We start from the raw sequence: 22,068 nt of genomic DNA on the forward strand, positions 1-22,068 counted from the left end.
TAAATCAGGAAATAGTTGGGGCTTGTAATAAAGGGAACAGCTATAATCATGGGGGATTTTAACTTTCATATTGACTGGACTAATTAAATTGGGCATGGCAGCATTGAGGAAGAGTTCATAGAGTGTATTAGGGACGGGTTCCTTGAGCAGTATGTAACTGAACCAACCGGGGGCAGGCAGTCTTAGATCTGGTCCTGTGTAATGAGACAGGATTAATAAAAAATGTCCTAGTAAAGGATCCCCTTGGAATGAGTGACCATAATATGGTTGAATTCCAAATTCAGTTTGAGGGTGAGAGATTTGGATCTCAAACCAGCGTGCTAAGCTTAAATAAAGGAGACTATGAAGGTATGAGAGTAGAATTGACTAAAGTGGACTGGGAAAACAGATTAAAGTGTAAGACGGTACAAGAGCAGTGGTCTACATTCAAGGATAGAGGGTAGAAGATTGGGAAGCATTTAAAAGCCAGCAAACAATAACTAAAAGATTAATTAAGAAAGGGAAGATAGATTATGAAAGTAAACTAGCAAAAAATATAAAAACAGATAGCAAGAGTTTCTACAGCTATATAAAAAGAAAAAGGGTGGCTAAAGTGAACGTTGGTCCCTTAGAGGATGGGACCGGGAAACTAGTGGTGGGGAACATGGAGATGGCAAAGACGCTGAACAAATATTATGTATCAGTCTTTACAGTAGAGGACACTAAAAAAATCCCAACACTGGACAAACAGGGGGGGGGGGGGGGAGGAGCTAAACACGATTAAAATCACTAAGGAGATGGTACTCAGTAAAATAATGGGACTTAAGGCGGATAAATCCCCCGGACCTGAGGGCCTACATCCTAGGGTCTTGAGAGAAGTGGAGGTAGGGATTGTGGATGCATTGGTGATCATTTTCCAGAACTCCCTGGACTCAGGAAAGGTCCCGGCAGATTGGAAAACTGCTAATGTAACACCCTTATTTAAGAAGGGAAGTAGACAAAAAGCTGGAAACTATAGACCAGTTAGCCTAACATCTGTGGTTGGCAAAATGTTGGAGTCCATTATTAAGGAAACAGTAACAGAGCATTTGGATAAACATAATTTAATAGGACAGAGTCAGCATGGTTTTACGAAGGGGAAGTCATGTTTGACAAATTTGCTCGAATTCTTTGAGGATGTAACATACAGGGTGGATAAAGGGGAACCAGTGGATATAGTGTATTTGGACTTCCAAAAGGCATTTGACAAGGTTCCACACAAAAGATTACTGATCAAGATAAAAAAAATCACAGGATTGGGGGTAATATACTGGCATGGGTGGAAGATTGGCTACCTAACAGAAAACAAAGAGTTGGGATAAATGGTTCATTCTCAGGCTGGCAATCAGTAACTAGTGGTGTTCCGCAGGGGTCAGTGCTGGGACCCCAACTCTTTACAATCTATATTAATGATTTGGAGGAAGGGACAGAGTGCAACATATCCAAGTTTGCCGACGATACAAAGATGGGAGGGAAAGCAGTGAGTGAGGAGGACATAAAAAACCTGCAAAAGGACATGGACAGGCTAAGTGAGTGGGCAGAGATTTGGCAGATGCAATATAATGTTGGAATGTGTGAGGTTATGCACTTTGGCAGAAAAAAATCAAAGAGCAAGTTATTATCTAAATGGAGAGAAACTGCAAAGTGCTACAGTACAAAGGGATCTGGGGGTCCTGGTGCATGAAACACAAAAAGTTAGTATGCAGGTGCAGCAGGTGATCAGGAAGGCCAATGGAATCTTGGCATTTATTGCGAGGGGGATGGAGTACAAAAACAGGCAAGTCTTGCTGCAGTTATACAGGGTATTGGTGAGGCCACACCTGGAATACTGCGTGCAGTTTTGGTTTCCATATTTAAGAAAAGATATACTTGCTCTTGAGGCGGTTCAGAGAAGGTTCACTCGGTTGATTCCAGAGATGAGGGGGTTGACGTATGAGGAAAGGTTGAGTAGGTTGGGACTCTGCTCATTGGAGTTCAGAAGAATGAGAGGCGATCTTATCGAAACATATAAGATTGTGAGGGGGCTTGATCGGGTGGATGCGGTGAGGATGTTTCCACTGATGGGTGAGATTCGAACTAGGGGGCATAATCTTAGAATAAGGGGCAGCCCTTTCAAAACTGAGATGAGGAGAAACTTCTTCACTCAGAGGGTAGTAAATCTATGGAATTTGCTACCCCAGAGAGCTGTGGAAGCTGCAACATTAAATAAATTTAAAATGGAGATAGACAGTTTCCTAGCAGATAAGGGAATTAGGGGTTACGGGGAGATGGCAGGGAAGTGGATGAGAGTCTAGATTCAGATCAGCCATGATCCTATTGAATGGCGGAGCAGGCCTGAGGGGCCGTATGGCCTACTCCTGCTCCTATTTCTTATGTTCAAATGAAGAAGTTTGCTGGTAACTATTCCTCACTTTTGCTCAAATTTCTTTGTGCGGGTTAGGTTGATTGGCCATGATAAAAATTGGCCCTTAGTGTTAGGGGGATTAAATACGTGGGGTTACGGGGATAGGGCTTGGGTGGGATGGCTGTCGGTGTAGGGACCGGGTGCTAGGGTTTGGATGATCAGCCATGATCTCGTTGAATGGCGGAGCAGGCTCGAAGGGCCGAATGGCCTACTCCTGCTCCTATCTTCTATGTTTCTAGCGTTGTTCATCAATCATGACACAAACCCAAGCTGCAATTGGGAGAAAGACCACTTTAAGCACTGTACAAAGTGATTGTGCTTTTGCACATACTCTTTCATTGTGCCAAAGCTAGATGGCACACTTCTTTTGAAGGAGGCCGTGCCAAAGCTAGATGGCACACTTCTTTTGAAGGAGGCCGTGGCAGCTGAGGAACAAATAGATGCTGAAGCATCCAAGCCAAGGTGCTCCTTTGCAGTTAAGGGCTTTTCTTAGGGTCAGCACCCATGGTTGTAGAGGATAGGCTTGTTCTATGAGCAATCCACCCAGTCTTTCTTTTTCAAATATTGTGAATACCATGGACTGCTGCACAATGAAAGCATCACGGCTCATCCTGTATAATGGCCACTGACATATATACTGTATAATGTTTAAAATAACATCTGAACAGTGCAATCTATTTTTGTTCAGTTAAGTCATGGGGTTATTATGACAATACTCGATTTCCATATAATTCCCATCTACAATGCTTTGCAGTTCATGAAACCGTGTCACCCAGTGACAGCTGTGCATCCTGACCAGCTGGTGTCCCTTTCCAGACAAAAAGTGGAGATGTTGGCACTCTCAAACTTAGCATTTGCTACTTGCCCGATACAAGTGTGCAGTGCAGACGATCTGATGTGACAGATGTTCCCTATGGAAGACTGGAAGGATGAGGTGGCATGAAAGCATCATACTGTGGTAACTTTCCATATACTTGGGGGGGAAGAGCAAAACTAGAGGCCATCAATATAAGATAGTCACCAAGAAATCAAATAGGAAATTCAGAAGGAATTTCTTTACCCACAGTGGTGAGAATGTGGAACTTGCTACCACAGCGAGTGGTTGAAGCGATTAGTATAGATGCATTTAAGGGGCGGTTAGATAAGCATACGAAGGAGAAGGGAATAGAGGGTTATGCTGGTAGAGTTAGATGAGGAAAGATGGGAGGAGGCTCCAGTGGAGCATAAACACCGGCATGGACTGGTTGGGCCGAATGGCCTGTTTCTGTGCTGTATATCCTATGTACTGTAATCCTATGGTAAGAATCTGTTCTAGCTGTTCTTTGCAGCTTATTCCACAGCAGAAAGCACAACTCTGTGGCTCCAAGGACTAAATACCTCAGGTAGCATTGCATATACATTTGTTGGCCTCGCATGAACGCCTCCTCTTCATTTAAACCATGCAGCATGTTGAGAAGCAGCAAGTATAACGAAGGAGAGTATTGGCAGGAACCCTTTCCCTCCAAAAAATGCATTAGCAGGAAGGTACCCAGCAAAACCAACTAATGCACGAAGCTAAATTCAACTGCAACATGAAAAAAAAACTCTACCATCCAGAAATACCATATATCTGCCTTTAGGACTACTTTAGCAGCCCAGGTTCCAGGACTTCCCATGTACCCATATTACCTAGGCAAGCTGCATATGGTGGGTGGAGGCTCACCAAAGGTTAGCCCTCTTACATACTGACATGTGGTTCCATGCCAGTAGCATGGTCTAATTATCTCAACTCAAATTGAGAGTCAGAAAGTTGGGTGCAACACCAATCTGATACGTGAGGTAAGGGGCTGCAACGTTTGACTCGTATCTACTGGCAACAAAAATATGGCTCTGTAGTGTGGGTAAAGCCTCGGAAACCCAGAGTTGTTGGAAGTTCCCTTAATTGTTCCCAGTAACATATAATCCAGTTAGTGTTTCTTTAGTCCTTTTGTTGTCAAAAGCTTCTCTTTTTGATCCTCAAGGCCAATAACCTGTATCTTTTATTTCCTTGCACAGAACTGGAGGTAGTTGCTTATTCAGAAGAAAAAAACTTGCATTTATATAGCACCTTTCACAACCTCGGATGTTCCAAACTGCTTTACAGCCAATGACGTACTTTTGAAGTGTAGTCAAGGTTGTAATGTAGGCAAATATGGGCAGATGCAGTATAATGTGGATAAATGCAAGGTTATCCACTTTGGTGGCAAAAACAGGAAGGCAGGTTATTATCGGAATGGCAATAGATTGGGAAAAGGGGAAGTGCAACGAGACCTGGGTGTCCTTGTGCACCAGTCGCTGAAGGTAAGCATGCAGGTGCAGCAGGCGGTTAAGAAGGTGCGGAAATGGAAGCTATGTAAGAAAACTGAAATAAAGTGAAGGAATCACCATGTGTAAGGGATAATGGATAAATAATGCAGAGGTTCAGGAATGTTCTAAACAGAGGACTCATAGGTAACCTCATCAGGCACGAGTGAGGTCACTGCAGACGCCAGTTAAATGAAGTAAAACGTAAACTAATCAAGATGAGACAGGATGTGGAATAGGGTAAACTAATCATCAGGATGTAGGGACAGTAACAAATGTGTAACCAAAGAGATGGGACAGATTATAGGATAGTATAAGCCAGGAGGAAAAACCCCAGATAGGGAGCGAGGACCTAGGAGCAACACTCGACAGCAGGGACCTGGGGACAGAAACCCTACGTAGAGGTTTGGACAGAGATTGATCACCTCGGACCAAATCGGGTAATATCAATATAAGTTGTGAGTCTTATATTTTGGAATTGTACTTTAAATAATGAACGGTGTTTGTTAAGCATTTATTAAAGATAAATCTTTGTACATGAAATCTGTTGCCTGTGTGTTTGTTCAGACCAAACTTACATTTGAACCCTAAAGGGAACTTGCGAACCTATTTGTTCGATCTTTCGAACATCTAACGAAATCTGAGCAACAGAAGGCAAATGGTATGTTGGCCTTCATAGCAAGAGGATTCGAGTACAGGAGGAAGGATGTCTTGCTGCAGTTGTACAGGGCCTTGGTGAAACCACACCTTGAGTATTGTGTGCAGTTTTGGTCGCCTTACCTGAGGAAGGATGTTCTTGCCATGGAGGGAGTGCAGCGAAGATTCACCAGACTAATACCTGGGATGGCAGGAATGATGTATGAGGAGAGATTGGGTCGATTGGGCTTATACTCGCTGGAGTTTAGAAGAATGAGAGGGGAGCTCATTGAAACTTATAAAATTCTAACAGGACTAGACAGACTAGATGCAGGAAGGATGTTCCCGATGGCGGGGGAGTCCAGAACCAGTCTAAAGATAAGTAAGCCATTTAGGACAGAGATGAGGAGGAATTTCTTCACCCAGAGAGTGGTGAACCTGTGGAATTCTCTACCACAGAAGGCAGTTGAGGCCAATTCATTAAATATATTCAAGAAGGAGTTAGATATATTTCTTAAGGTTAAAGGGATCAAGGGATATGGGGAGAAAGCAGGGACAGGGTACTGAATTTGGATGATCAGCCATGATCTCGTTAAATAGCGGAGCAGGCTCAAGGGGCCGAATGGCCTACTCCTGCTCCTATCTCCTATGTTAATTTGCATACAGCAAGGTACATAAATAACATTGAGATAAATTACCAAATAATCTGTTTTGGTGGTGTTTATGGAGAGGTAAATGTTAGCCAGGACACTGGGAAAAGTTCCCAGCTCTTCTTTGAATAATGCCACGGGATCTTTTAGATCTACCCGAGAGGGCCGATAGGGCCCACACTCCTCCAGTACTTCACAGAAGTGTCAACCTTGATTACGTGTTCAAGTCTCTGGGGTGAGGCTTGAACCCAAGAGTGCTACCACTGAGCCAAGGCGACAGAGTTTAGAAACACAATGGGGGCAATTTGAACGTAACCCGCCCTGGGAGAATCTCACGGAATCGATCGAACGCCTGATTTACACCCCGCCCGATTTTACTCTCCACTGAAGTCAATGTAAAACGGGTGGCTATGGTTCAGTTAAAATTACCTCAAGTATATTCCGAGCTGTTATACTTTACTGATTATCTGAATGGTTTATATATTACTCCATTTCCTTTCACACAAACAATAGAGACAAAGACAAGGATCCACAAGCAAAATACCAATCTTCATATTGGCCTGAGATCCACTCAAGTGATCTTGGCAGATTATGATTACTTAAGTCATTGCAGGTCAAAAACATGCAAGGTACTCTGATAAACACAAACACTTATCTCAACTCAGTGATTGGTAAATTGGTCAAAAAAACAAAATGTAAATATTTTATATTTCAAAGAAATTCATCATGGTCACCTGCATTTTCTTCTTCACTTTCCAAAAATCGTTCATCCATGCGAAATCTTTCATCTGTCCCAAATCGTGATTGTAAGGCCAACAGCTACAAAAAGAGAGCATCAATAACTTTACCAAACATTGTTCCCTTTAAGTTTCTCACCGCAATTCTTCAGTCAAAAGGACATGCATGCAGCCCATTGCCACATTTCTCAATTTCACTCTGCTAATCAATCAAGATGTGTACAAGAGTAGTGATTCCGCTCCCTCAAATTTCCTGTGGGAAAAGCACCTCGTTTCAGTTTGTACCTCCTTCGACATCCCAGGCAAAAATCGATTGCCTTGTGGAGAGAGTTATGGCCACAAGTCTGCATCTTACCACTGAGTGGCACAACGCTTTAACATACATGATTTGTCTGACTTTATTTGACATTTGAGTCTTCAGTCAATATATTTGGTGTAAACTGCTGCGGAACCCAAGCAAAAAAGAAAATCCTTTAAACATACGATTGAAGAATTTTAAATTGGATTACTGGAAATGTCCTTCATTTCACCATTGCCCCTATCCTCCTAGAGTAATGGCCATTCAGCCAGACAGGGAAAAAAAAATATTGTACTTAAAATGAAATCTTTGGAGATCAAAAACAAACAATTAAGTTCCTTAGTTATTCAGAAAATCTGGTTGCAATTACTTGCAATATAAATAACCAGAATTTTCATTCCATTTAGGAGCAAGGAATATATGCTGTTAATTTGAGTCAGGTTACCTTTCCAGAGCTACATCCTGAAATCAAAAGGAACAATGATGAGCTTGTTATTGCATGAAACACTAATCTATTATATCGACATAAATTGATGGTAATTACTAGTTCAAATGTTTAATCCTTCTGGGCACTGCAATGTACAAAAAATGCCACTGAGCCAGACAAAATTTCTTATATTGGACATCCTGCTCACCTTCTGACCGGCTTTTCCTTCAAACTGAGGCTTAATTTTGAATCTTCCATCGAGATCTTCATCATAGTCACCTTCATCCTCCTCCTCCTCACTATCAAATAATTTTCCAATAGTTCTACTTTCAAAAGCCTGAAAATAATTTAGAAAAAATTGAAATCCTTTTAGTTAACAATAAAGCAAGCTGCAATACTTTGAGAGTTTGAAGAGATAAAATCTCTTGAAAAGTTTGAACGTCTGGCAAAATTAGGGCTGAGGCAAACTTATAAAATCTCACATTTAATTTTTGAAATGCTTGACTGGAAACTTTGCACCATACTTTTGAGCTTGAGGGACTAGGAGTAAGGAGTAACGTTCGCACATTAATCAGCCTTTGAAAAGCATCAAAATTAAGACGACAAATTTCTTCAAAAATGCGAAGTCAAGTGTCTGCACTCAGAGGTAAAGTCTCCGAGACATACGGGCAAGGAAGGTTCTTGTAGTAGAAGTATTACACTTGGCTCCAGCACGCCTTAGCAAAAATTGGCTAGGATTCAAACTCCTGTTCAGTAACCAGTTACCTCAGATGGTTGTTGTGTGGATATTGGGCAAAAACAGAATAGGGTTTGCAGTGATGTCCTGCATAGTTGGATAGCCTGCCAGTATACTCATTGTTAAGACTCACACGAGAATAATGGCCACTCATGCAAGGTACGGAAGAGTGACTGGCACTCATGAAACTGTACCCCAGCAACAGGGTCACCAACTCAAGGAGGACATGAGGGAAGAAAACTGAAAACAAACTATACCCTTCAGATGGGTCAGTGAATTTATCTGGTATTTAACTTAGCCAGAAAGACAAGCAAGGTCCCAGATTAGATTCCCAGTCTGCATCAAGTTAACTGATCTCAGCTGAGGCGGTGGCAGGCTTCATTTTTTTTCATTATTGTGGGAGATGGGGGGGAATGGGCCAGATTTCTCACTCCAGATTTCTATCCAGCCATCCCTGCTGAAAGTTCATGGTTGTGGATGTTAGGCAAGGACTAGATTGGCTTGGCCGTGATGCCTCACATGTGAAATAGCCAGTCAACACCCACTATCCTAGCTCACATGAATTGACCACTTGAGAATGAGGTATCAGAGCATGCCTGTGGAACTGGCCTCTCTGCTCCCAAGATCGCTACCACAGGCAAGGCTATCTCATAGAAACATAGAAGATAGGAGCAGGAGTAGGCCATTCGGCCCCTCGAGCCTGCTCCGCCATTCAATTAGATCATGGCTGATCATCCAAATTCAGTACCCTGTTCCTGCCTTCTCGCCATATCCCTTGATCCCTTTAGCCTTAAGAAATATATCTAACTCCTTCTTGACTATATTTAATGAATTGGCCTCTACTGCCTTCTGTGGTGGAGAATTCCACAGGTTCACCACTCTCTGGGTGAAGAAATTCCTCCTCATTTCAGTCCTAAATGGCTTACCCCTTATCCTTAGACTGTGACCCCTGGTTCTGGACTCCCCGACCATCGGGAACATCCTTCCTGCATCTAGTCTGTCTAGTCCTGTTAGAATTTTATAAGTTTCAATGAGATCCCCTCTCATTCTTCTAAACTCCAGCGAGTATAAGCCCAATCGACCCAATCTCTCCTCATACGTCATTCCTGCCATCCCAGGTATCAGCCTGGTGAATCTTCGCTGAACTCCTTCCATGGCAAGAACATCCTTCCTCAGATAAGGCGACCAAAACTGCACACAATACTCAAGATGTGGCCTCACCAAGGCCCTGTACAGCTGCAGCAAGACATCCTTGTTCCTGTACTCGAACCCTCGCGCTACGAAGGCCAACATACCATTTGCCTTCTTAACCGCCTGCTGCACCTGCATGCTTACCTTCAGCGACTGGTGCACAAGGACGCCCAGGTCTGGTTGCACTTCCCCTTCTCCCAACCTATTGCCATTCAGATAATAATCTGCCTTCCTGTTTTTGACACCAAAGTGGATAACCTCGCATTTATCCACGTTATATTGCATCTGCCATGCTTCTGCCCAATCACCCAACCTGTCTAAATCATACTGGAGTTTCTCGGCATCCTCCTCACAGCACACACGCCCACCCAGCTTTGTGTCGTCTGCAAACTTGGAGATATTACATCTAGTTCCCTCGTCCAGATCATTAATATATATTGTGAATCTCCGCTCCGTTACCACATACATTCCCCTACCTCTTCCAGCATATCATTGTGTGTCCGTCCCTGTAAAAAAACTCTCCAAGTCACTTACAACTATACTTTCTAAATCCGAACTGCCGAGCCCTTGGCCCTCCATTCGTCAAAATACTTCAAAAACCATAGATCTCCTCAATTACTTCATGTCCACCTTTAATGCCCGGGTCCCCAGCAAAATCTTTACTCCCTGTCGACCTCTCCTTTGTGGCCCCCATCTTCACTCCCTAAAGTCCAGAGCATACAAACTTAACTATATCTGGCACAAAACTGGTTTAGCCATCCATCAGCAGATCCGGTTCCCTCTCCTCCAATACTGTGCCTCTCACTTTAAAAAGGGTCATAATCACCCACTCCTCAAAAAACCCCAGCCTCGACCATTCTGTCCTTGCAAACTACTGCCCCATCTCCAGCCTCTCTTCCCACTCCAAAATTCCTGAACATGTTGTCGCCTCCCAAATCTGTGCCCATCTTTCCTGTAACTCCATGTTTGAATCTTTCCAGTTTCCATCCCTGTTGCAGCACCGAAAAAGCCCTAAGCAAAGTTACAAATGACATCCTCTGTGACTGTGATGCATTATCCCTCCTCGCCTTCTCTGCAGCCTTTGACATGGTCGACCACACCGTCCAACGCTTCTCCTCCACTGTCCAGCTCAATGAAATCGCCCTCGCTTGGTTCCACTCTCAGCTATCCGATCGTAACCCTCCTTAAACCCAACCTCTTCGATTAAGCTCTTGATTATCTCTCTTAATATCTCCTTCTTTTGGTCAGCCTCCACTTTTGTCTGTTTGAGCCTCTGTGAAGGACCTTGGAACATTTTTTTATGTTAAAGATGCTACATAAATGTGAGCTTTGCTGTCGTACCTCAGCAAGGAGTCACTGACTTCTGGAGAGGAAAGAAGGGGATAATTGCAAGAGAAATCAAACCAATGTACCTAAACTTAAATTAAGGGTCCTATTTGAATGAGTATAGAAAGTTTCAATCCAATTCTTTGGGGGATGCAGGTCCTTAGCGCTAAATTTTCCACAATGCAATACAACTGGCAGTCTCAGAAATGGCTTCTGTGAGAAATGGAAAATGTCTCACCCAGGCCACACTGGAAATAAATTTAAGATTGAGAGATAAAGTACATTGTTATGACAGAATGCCTGGGATTATTTCACAACCAACCAGTCATGTTATACCTGAACCAGGACAGCTTGATGCTGAGAATTACAATTACAGATAGATATCACCATGGCAAACCCATAAAAATTTACCAAATATAATGTATATAAATGAAACACACAACAAAAACCTTACTTTTGCAACATACAGTTTTTCTCGGCTTTCTACACCTTCTTCTGCTGCTTTACAACTGCCTCCAACATCTTCAGACAGTGTGTTGTTTTCACTCTCTTCTTCAAAATCAAAGACAATGTGCTTCCCTTTGCCAGGTTTCTGACTATCCTATAGTTAAATATATTAAAAAATTGATGGTGCATTTTTGTTCAGAGGCTAAAGGGAAGAGAGGTAAGGGGGGTGAGACTGTACAGCACTAACTTAGAGATCATAAGAGAGAAATTATATTACTGTAATAAAATTAGCAATTATTGACTACACAAAAACAATCTCTAAATTTGTCTTCAGGAATGGGGAGAAGCAATGGATAAATGGTTGTTTAGGAATTTGTACTGTTATTTCTAATTCTTGCTTGTACACCTTGTTCATACTTTTCTTGTTCAGTTGGTTTGGTTAACATTAAAGGAATTTTTAAATTAAATTTCATCCTCTTGCACGACACTTGCTGCCATGTTTCCTTCTTCAGCCAGGAGAGTTGGAAAGTCAGTTAAATGGGGTTTGTCTGCCAGAGAATAGGTAGCAAAAGGCAGAATGGAGATAAGAAACTGTTCAATGCTGCTTTCTCATTGAAAAGCAATTACTGGCAAGATAATTTCTCTTTTTGTACAAAACTTAATACAATTAACTATCAATTTCTTCCTCAGTTTCAAAATTTATATTGGACACCAAGGATGAATCATACCCAATCTTATCAGGAAGTAAAACAAGATTATAAAATATTAAATAACAACTGAAGTATAAGTTAAAATGGACACCTTACAGCTCACCGTCCTTTAGGCCAATATGTATGGCACTGAATGTATTATTTCAAGACTCTAGAGCAAATTGTCTGAAGGCACTTCCTAAAGGAGTTTCTGGTATTTAAATGGCTCCCCTTTGACTTTAGCTGAAGGCAATGGATTCACCCTCTGGTCCTTTAAATTATCTCAGACTTGGACCATTACCCCCAAACAAGCAGGTGACTCTGAAGTAGTAAGCACTAATTTCAATTAATAAAATAACAAGTACTGTATCAAGATTTACATTTTTTTTTATTGTAAAAATGTATCAATTACAATGAAAATTCTGCTTTTTACTGCTCCAATGCTTATCTTAATAAAACTTGACTGCCCGTGTCCTAACTCGCATCGAGTCCCGTTCACCCACCTGTGCTCGCTGACCTACATTGGCTCCTGGTTAAGCAACACTTCGATTTCAAAATTCTCATCCTCGTTTTCAAATCCCTCCATGGCTTCGCCCTTCCCTATCTCTGTAATTTCCTTCAGCCCCACAACCACCCCGCCCCGCCCACCCGAGATATCTGCCCTCTTGAGCATCCCTGATTATAAATCGCTCAACCATTGGTGGCTGTGCCTTCTGTTGCCTGGGCCCTAAGTTCTGGAATTCCCTGCCTAAACCTCTCCGCCTCTTTCCTCCTTTAAGGCGCTCCTTAAAACTTACTTCTTTGACCAAGCTTTTGGTCACCTGCCCTGACCTCTCCTTAGGTGGCTCGGTGTCACATTTTTTTTGTTTTATAATACCCGTGAAGCGCCTTGGGACGTTTTACTACATTAAAGGCGCTATATAAATACAAGTTGTTGTTAATAGTGTTCTTAAGCTTCTCATCAAAGCCAGTTTAGAATGTTTCAGATGCCAACCAATGAAGGCAGGCAGGCAACAGACCAAGAAACGTGTTGACCTGTGCACTTGTGTCCTTTCAAGCTGCTTGGTGCCTCTCCAAATGGCCAGGCTAATACCAAGTAACCAACACATGGGGAATCAGAGGGGAAAAATTCACACCCAACCGTTACGCGACAGGTCTACTTCTTTATTCTGAGTCAATGCATTTATGAAGAGGATACTGTGCTGCTGCTTGGAGGTTTGCATTGCAGTGTGCATTATTAATGTATTGTATGCTTATGATGAATATACTGTAAAATGTATGGGATAAATCACACTTTGTGCAAGTTTTTAAAATGTTCAAAAATAGGGGCTCTTATTGTGGGTGTTCAGGAAATCAATAGACTGACCTATATAATGGATTCACAGTAGTTAGTAATCAACAGTAAAAATAAACAAAGTTATTCTTGGCTGATTGAGAAAGCGATTTGAAGGAGTAAGTAATAATTTTAAGACTTGCTGAAATCAATTATTTAAATTTAAAAATTGAAATGAAAATTAACATACCAAATTGGAGAGCGCCCCCTGAATGAGTTTCTTTTGCATCTCTGTCTCTTTCTGTCTCTGCTGTAATGCAGCCAGCCTTTTCTGATTGTCCAATAAATGTTTATCCAAATTTCGAGGCGCTCCTGCAGCTAAACTACAAGTTGCATTTTCAATGCTGAGGGAAATATTTGGTTCATTTTTAATTAACAAACATGTTGCAACACTTCCATCAGTTACAGCTTTACATTCTCTCTTTTCCTTCAGATGGCTGCTTTCAGTGACACATAAAGATGAGGGTTCAATCTTCTGAGAGTCAGTTGGCTTTATATACACTGTCTTTCGTTTTCCAGCTTTTACATCCTCATTAGAGTCTTCGTAATCACTGTTTTCATCTCCATTTAGTAATGTGGAGTTACACAATTTGTGCGTTCCAGATTTCGACTTTTCTTCCTTACTTTCAGATATACCACGGTTAAGCCTGTGGCTAGGAATGTCTGTGCTCGATGTGTTGGTTTGAAGAGATTTTGTTCCTTTAAATGGTGGTGGTTTGCAATTACTTTTCACATCACTATCAGAATCAGAGGATACCACATTCTTGGTTCCGTTAACTTTCTGCTTTTTGTCAACAGACGTGCTTGCAGAATCACTGCACGATTCTTCATCCGTCTTCTTTTTCACTTTCAAAAAGAACTGATCAATAATTGCCTTACCTCCTTTACGATTTGCTTCCTTTACCTCGAAGAGGCCCTGTGTGCCTTTAAAAGGTGGTTTAATCAGCTGTTTGTTTGGTGTCATTTCACAGTCACTGCTGTCCTCATTCTGAATAGCTGCTATCATGCTATCTGGTATGGTGTTTTTCTTCAAGACAGGCGTGCTCTGTGAAATTATCGCACCTGAAGTTGATGGCAATAGGTTTACTGCGAGAGGTTGTAATGAGTTACTTTTAGGAAAGTCCAATTCACTTTCTTCTTCAGATTCACTGTTTTCTTTCTTAGATTTGGAAGAACTGTTTACCAACTGTTCAAGGTCAGTTAGTGACAGGTTTATTCGGTAACAACTACTCATCATGTCTTCATAATCAGAATCCAAATTGGATTCAGAACTCTCTTCTGCTGAATCTTCACTACTGCTATTACTATTAGATTCAGATTCCTCTTTCTCAGGATTACCAGCCGTCTTAGAATTCACAGAATTTGGTTTTCTATTAGATTTTGTCTTTGGCAAGCTTTTGCATGGAATCATTTTCGCAGAGATAATTTCGTCAGTGTCAGCAGAATCATATTCACTACCACTGCCATTTGATGTGTGATTGATGCTAATGTCTTTCTTTGAGTCATTTAATGCCCAATGAGTTTGATGTTTTAAAACGTAATCCTGACCAACCACCTCCAAAGGCATGTCCTGTGCTTTTACATCAGTCTGACTAAGCTCCTCAATTTTACTTTTCTCTCTTTCAATAATCAATTCCAGTTCTTCAGAGTCACGATATGCCACTTGAGCTTTTGACCAAGTATTGCTTTTGTTAGAGACGGTAGTTTCTTGTCTGCCATGGATTTGATTCATGGAGCCTGCACAAGCAGATTTAGAAAAAGCAAACCTGTTCCTCATTGCACCAATCAATTCATCCTTATTAGATTCTCTTGCGGCATTAGGTTTAACTGTGTTTGAAGACATTTTATTTGCTTGGAAATTGCTGTCAGAATCACTGGAATCCTCCATATTGTATTTGTTGACAGATAGCTTCTTTCTCTTAACAGGTTGCGTAAGAGTAGGGAAGTCCCCTCTTCTTTTCTTACTCAATTGCTCATCATCTTGCTCTTCAAGATGCCATGTAAGGTTGGTTACTGGAGTTTTGATTTCTAAATCTGACATATGATCTAGCTTCTTGATGTTATGACAATATTTAGAAGGATCATACTTTATAATGTGAAATTAGTTAAGGAATGTCTAGAGTAGTATTTCTAATTTAACCAATATAATAAACACAAAACACTAACATGCAATTTCTTCAGTTCTTCTCATTTTCAAATGGATTATAATGCACTGTAGAATATCTATGGTGCCTTGACAGCTCGAATGTACATTCATTCAATTTAGCATTAGTAATTAATATTGTACTCAATGGTGTTAACTGTGGTGCAGTGGCAGCACTCTCACCTCCGAGTCAGAAGGTGGGTTCAAGTCCCACTCCAGAGACTTGAGCACATAATCTAAGCTGACGCTCCGGTGCAGTACTGAGGGTAGTGACACTCGACTGCAGTACTGTCAGTGATGCCGTTCTTCAGAGGAGACGTTACACCGAGGCCCGCCTGCCCTCTCAGGTGGACATAAAAGATCCTATGGCACTATTTCGAACAAGAGCAGGGAGTTCTTCCCAGTGTCCTGGGCAATATTTATCCCTCAACCAACATCACAATCAGATTATCTGGTCATTATCTCATTGCTGTTTGTGGCCGCGTTTCCTACATTACAACAGTGACTACACTTCAAAAGTACTTCATTAGCTGTAAAGTGCTTTGGGACGTCCTGAGGTCATGGAAAGCGCTATATAAATACAAGTCTCTCTTACTTTTTCTTCCAAATTCTGACTTCCCAAAAGAGTGATTGTGCCAGTCTCAGTTGGGTAGTCGAAGAAAGAGTGGTCTCTTCCTGCACAGTTCACAAACGAGCACTATCATTGATGATCCAAGGTAATGCATATCTGGCCTGGATTGATCACTTTCTTGATGGAAAAGGTCAGTGCAAATGACAGAGAAAGGTTTTGAACCATATTTGCATATAACCAGAGAACACTTTGCAGGGAGTGGGGAAAAAAGAATATCGGAATTTGAGCGTTTCCTTTATAGATGTCTATGCAACAGAAAACCCATCCAGGACATCTAACTTGCTGAAACTCACGATAATTTTCTAACGGTCTCTTTTTTGACAACATTTTTTTAATTTTTTTTTATAAAGTATTCGCCCCATTTTCCTTTGTTACACCTTTATTGATAAAAGGATATTTTCTTTCTTTGTCGGAGATGAAGAATGGGCAACACTCTTCCAAATTTACTCACAATCCAGTCCTGAGGGAAAAAATAAAATTATTTAAAGTACTCTATTTGGTACAAAAGTAAGATAACATTTAGTAGTCATCAAGTTTTTGTGGTAATGTCTCCTGATACATATCCTACATTATGTGGTCAAGCAGAGTTAACTTGTTCAGAAATACAGCATTAGCGGTTAACAATACAACCAGAGTACAAAAGCAAGGAAGTGATTGTATACCTTTATAAATCACTGGTTAGAGCTTAGCCAGAGCATTATGTCCAATTCTAGGCACCACACTTGTCAAGGCCTTAGAGGATGCAGAGGAGATTTACCAGAATGGAACCAGGGTCAAGGGACTCAAGTTATGTGGAGTGACGAGAGAAGCTGGGAAGGCTTACCACCACTTTTTTCAAGGACACCTAGGGATGGGCAATAAATACAGGCCATGCCAACAGCGCCCATATCCCGAGAATGAATAAAAACAAATCAATAGACTACAAGTTGGAGGACGTCATACTAAAACTATACAGTGCTGTGGTTACACTGGGCTCTGAATGCCATGTCCCGTTTTGGCCAATGATGCAGAAGGAAGACAATCATGCACAGAAAGGTGGTGCAGAGAAGGTCCACAAATGAGACTGATCCTTAGCATCATATCACTGAGTCATAAGGCAAGCTAAGCGAAACTGGTACTCTTCAGGGACAGAGGTGACTCCTCAGGGACCTCCAAGTGATACACAAAATAATAAACATTTAGAACACTAACACCCCTTAGAACTGATCTTTACCATAAGTTTGATACCATTCACATAGTTTACCCCCACCAGATTCAAACTGGTAAAGGAAAATTCAGGACCGTTATTAACAAGTTTTGCAGGTGGCAATCAATGCTTGGAGGGCACTTCCAGGTAGGGTGGTGGGGCAAAACTCTTGGAATCATTTAAGAGGTAGACGGGAGCTGTGATGGGGAACGAAATTTTTCTCGACGGATGAGGTAACATGGGCCAAATAGACTTTTTCCACTTGTATTTATCGTGACTTTATGCCAGGGGAGTGGAATTTTCTTTTAAAACCTATAAAAATTAGATTACTGTATCATACTGGATAATATACTATTTTGCATGAATTTCAATCACGATAAGAAAATAATTTTAGCAATTAACTGATGCAAAATTATTAAATTTTACATTAAGAGTATGATATATTATTACTTGCCTTGTGTTCAGGTACTTCTGTTCCTGGTACAGCAGATCTGATCTTGAAGTTTTCAACTCCAGCTTTCTTTAGAGACTCCACCACTTTTGCTATGCTATCAACTTGTGGTTTGTGCTTATTTTTAGCTGCATCCTGTCGCTCTTGAGCAAGCCTACAGCAGGTAATGCAAAATAGTCAGTTTAGGTGTAAAACTTAGCCAGCCTCTTATTTTTCAAAAGTGAAGTGTTAAAATTAAAACTCTTGACTTTATTCCTGAAATACCAAGCGACAGAATCATAGAATTTACAGAATCATAGAAGGCGGCCATTCAGTCCATCACACCTGTGTCGGTTCTTTGGAAGAGCTATCCATTCGTCCCACGCCCCTGCTCTTTCTACATTACCCTTCAAATTTGTCCCCTTCAAGAATTCATCCAATTCCGTTTTGAAGGTTGCTATTGAATCTGTTGCCATCACCCTTTCAGGCAATGCATTCCAGATCATAACTCGGTGTAATTTATTTTTCCCTCATGTCGTCTCTGATTCTTTTGCCAATTACCCAAAATCTGTGTCCTGTTTACCAACCCTTTTGCCACTGGAAACAATTTCTCTTTATTTCCTTTATCAAAACATTTCATGATTTTGAACACCTCTATCTCCTTTTAACTTTCTCTGCTCTAAGGAAGACAACCCCAGCTTCTCCACATAACTGAAGTCCCTCATCCTTGGTATCATTCGAGCAAATCTCCTCTGCACCCTCTCTAAGACCTGGACATCCTTCCAAAAGTTGGTGCCCAGAATGGGACACAATGCTCCAGCCGGTGCCTTTTTTCTTATCCGCTTATGGGATGTGGATGTCACTGGCAAGGCCAGCATTTATTGCCCATCCCTAATTGCCCTCGAGAAGGTGGTGGTGAGCTGCCTTCTTGAACCGCTGCAGTCCTTGTGGTGAAGGTACTCCCACAGTGCTGTTAGGGAGGGAGTTCCAGGATTTTGACCCAGCGACGATGAAGGATTGGCGATATACTTCTAAGTCAGGATCGTGCGTGACTTGGAGGGAACTTGGAGGTGGTGGTGTTCCCATGCGCCTGCTGCCCTCGTCCTTCTAGGTGGTAGAGGTTGCGGGTTTGGGAGGTGCTGCCGAAGAAGCCTTGGCGAGTTGCTGCAGTGCATCTTGTAGATGATACACACTGCAGTCACAGTACACCAGTGGTGGAGGGAGTGAATGTTTAAGGTGGTGGATGGGGTGCCAATCAAGCAGGCTGCTTTGTCCTGGATGGTGTCGAGATTCTTGAGTGTTGTTGGAGCCGCACTCATCCAGGCAAGTGGAGAGTATTCCATCACACTCCTTACTTGTGCCTTGTAGATGGTGGAATGGCTTTGGGGAGTCAGGAGGCGAGACACTCGCTGCAGAATACCTAGCCTCTGACCGGCTCTTGTGGCCACAGTATTTATGTGGCTGGTCCAGTTAAGTTTCTGGTCAATGGTGACCCCCAGGATGTTGATGGTGGGGGAATTTGTCGATGGTAATGCCATTGAATGTCAAGGGGAGGTGGTTAGATTCTCACTTGTTGGAGACAGTCATTGGCTGGCACTTCTGTGGCACAAATGTTACCTGCCACTTATCAGCCCAAGCCTGAACGTCGTCCAGGTCTTGTTGCATGCAGGCACGGGCTGCTTCATTATCTGAGGAGTTGTGAATGGCGCTGAACACTGCAGTCATCAGCGAACATCCCCATTTCTGACCTTATGTTGGAGGGAAGGTCATTGATGAAGCAGCTGAAGATGGTTGGGCCTAGGACACTGCCCTGAGGAACTCCTGCAGCGATGTCCTGAGGCTGTGATGATTGACCTTCAATCACTACAACCATCTTCCTTTGTGCTAGGTATGACTCCAGCCAGTGGAGCGTTTTCCCCGATTCCCATTGACTTCAGTTTTACTAGGGCTCCTTGATGCCAGACTCGGTCGAATGCTGCCTTGATGTCAAGGGCAATCACTCTCACCTCACCTCTGGAATTCAGCTCCTTTGTCCATGTTTGGACCAAGGCTGTAATGAGGTCGGGAACACTAACTAGTGTTTTATAAAGGTTCATTATAACTTCCTCACTTTTGTACTCTATGCCTCTATTTATAAAGCCAAGAATCCTGTATGCCTTTTTAAACAGCTTTCTCAACTCGCCCTGCGACCATCAAAGATTTTTGTAATTAGACCCCCAGGTCTTTCTGTTCCTGCAACCCATTTAAAATTGTACCATTTAGTTTATATTGCCTCTCCTCATTCTTCCTACCAAAATGTATCACTTAGCTGTTGCCGATCTATCAAAACTGCCGGACATACAAAGTTAATGTTGAAGCACACGGAGGTTTTCATCTCCGTATCTGACAACAAACACTGTTGCTTAGCAACAGCTTCTAAAGAGTCGGCTGCAGCTGCAAGCGTCTCTAGCTGAAGCTGTTGCTATAGCTACAGACCTTGCAGTGCCTGACTGGGAAAAAAAAAAGAACGAGAACTAAAAAAACTTATAGAAAACGGCTCCTGATTTTTGCCGTTAGATCGAGTATTCTGGACATACAACCTCCGGATAAACCAAAGTTTCCTGTATACGGTACTTTATCAAACACCTTTTGAAAAGCCATATACACAACATCAACAACACTACCCTCATCAACCCACACCGATACTTCATCACAGAATTTTTATTTTGTGCATGCGCAAAGGTCCGAAAATCTTTGGGAAGTAACTTTGGTAAGCGCAGCTTTCTTCCGTACCATCCACAATGTAAAAGTTAGATTTTAAAGTATCTATTTAATAATTCAAATTGGAATGTTCGTTCGCAAAACTTTTAATGTTTCGGATTGACTTTATTTTGCACTGGAAAACAAAAAAGAGTAAACAGAATGCCAATGGAGTTGCAACAAGTGTTTTCCTCAGCAGTAGGGAGGACAATTTGGGAGCAGAAATGACTGGTATCTCATTGCAAATTACAATATAAATATGTATTTACTACAACATATGTCAATTGAAACAAATCTAATTTTTCTACTGATGTAAATAAGTTAAACTGTACAAAGTTATGTCCTGTGAAAAAGATAAAGTGTTGGAAAGTTAAAAAGAATAAATTCTCAAGTCTTTTAAAAATGCAAGAACTTCGCAGATCAAAAAAAATCAAAAATTAATAATCTGTAAGAAGATTACCACTCACTTATGTAAAAAGCATTCTTTGGCCAATTCAATCTGCAGTGTCCCCCCTTTCCATTTTGATTTATTCAGAATTGACATACCTAGAATCATAAAAATAAATAAAACTGTTGAACATGAGCACCTCAACAGAGGAGATGGAACAGCTGCTAAAAAGAATCCCGACCTAACCGGTCCCCCAAAGGATTTGATTAGCTCCTTCTCTGGTTTCTGACTGAATACTTTTCAGTGAACATGAAACTTATGTGAACAATAACATACATAAAGCCAGTCAGGTCACCCCCTACAGACACTTTACTATGTACCCAAGACACAATTTGCCCATATCCTGTGAACACATCAGATGTATTGTTAGACAGTAAAATTAATTATCTTATTTGCAATTATGTGCCTTTTAAAAATAGAACTATGAACAAAAATTGCAACGGGAATCTGTAGACAAGATAAATTGTGAGAATATTTAAAGAAAATTGAATGACATGGCACACCTACATCGTTTTAATTCCGTTTCTGAGGTACTGATATTAACATAACCAAAGGTCTTCACAGGATTTCCTGCAAAAGAGATTGTAATGAAGAGATTGTAGTTAAGTTTCAGAATAAGACACACTTCAAAAACCTTAAAAAAGGCATTTACAATACATGCTCATATACTGGACAGTCTGATAGATAGAAGGCTAAAGCATATAGGGGGAAAAAGTCAGTTGTTTGCGCCTCCAGTTAGCGCCTTAAGAGGGCGCTAATTGGGCGCAAAGCAACTAGTGCCCGGGCGCGGCGATGTTTGCGCTGCTCGCGAAATTAACTAGACATTTTGCGGCGGCGCTAAACATTTCCGCCACGATCTCCTGCGCTGGCAGATCGTGACGTCAGTCGAGTGCGCAACGCCCCGGACCGGATATTGAGTGGCACCCCCTGCCTTACCGCTTGCAACGACAGGTTGAGGGGAGCGTTTTGCTGTCAGAAAGGGACTAGGGGAGCGCTATTTAAAGGCGACCGCTTCCTGCCTTTTTTTGTTGGTGACATTTTTGCACCAAGCATTCTGAGAGAGAGCGAGAGAGAGAGACTGACTTTTGGAGAGATTCAACGCTGTGTGAAGCAGTTTTGAGTACTGAGCAGCACTTTGCAGGTTTATTTTGATTTGCCCTTCCTCGCTTCGCCAGCGCTCTGAGGTTGCGCCTCACTCCTCGGCCTTTGCGCCTTAAGACAAGTGTGAAGTGCCTGATTTAGCGCTCCAATCACCTCCAGGGGCGATAAAAACCAAG

General features: G+C 41.8%; 1 protein-coding gene across 2 annotated transcripts in view; it reads right to left on the reverse strand.

Moving 5' to 3' along the window:
• Positions 1-22,068, reverse strand: part of nol8 (nucleolar protein 8) — a 57,438-nt gene that overhangs the window by 22,091 nt on the left and 13,279 nt on the right. The window contains exons 3-10 of one of the 2 annotated variants that reach the window (XM_086001814.1): positions 21,299-21,361; positions 20,811-20,889; positions 17,629-17,779; positions 16,386-16,448; positions 13,405-15,309; positions 11,200-11,346; positions 7,701-7,829; positions 6,765-6,849 (exon numbers count right to left, since the gene is read on the reverse strand). In XM_086001814.1, coding sequence (XP_085857940.1) covers positions 6,765-6,849; positions 7,701-7,829; positions 11,200-11,346; positions 13,405-15,309; positions 16,386-16,448; positions 17,629-17,779; positions 20,811-20,889; positions 21,299-21,361 — 2,622 coding nt within the window. Of the gene's footprint in view, positions 1-6,764; positions 6,850-7,700; positions 7,830-11,199; positions 11,347-13,404; positions 15,342-16,385; positions 16,449-17,628; positions 17,780-20,810; positions 20,890-21,298; positions 21,362-22,068 lie in introns of those variants that run through there. The other variant, XM_086001813.1, reaches the window with a different exon arrangement.

The sequence above is a fragment of the Somniosus microcephalus genome, chromosome 11 (genome assembly GCF_052327205.1).
Source record: "Somniosus microcephalus isolate GS21.2 chromosome 11, FLI_Smic_1.0, whole genome shotgun sequence".
NCBI classification, from domain to species: Eukaryota; Metazoa; Chordata; class Chondrichthyes; order Squaliformes; family Somniosidae; genus Somniosus; species Somniosus microcephalus.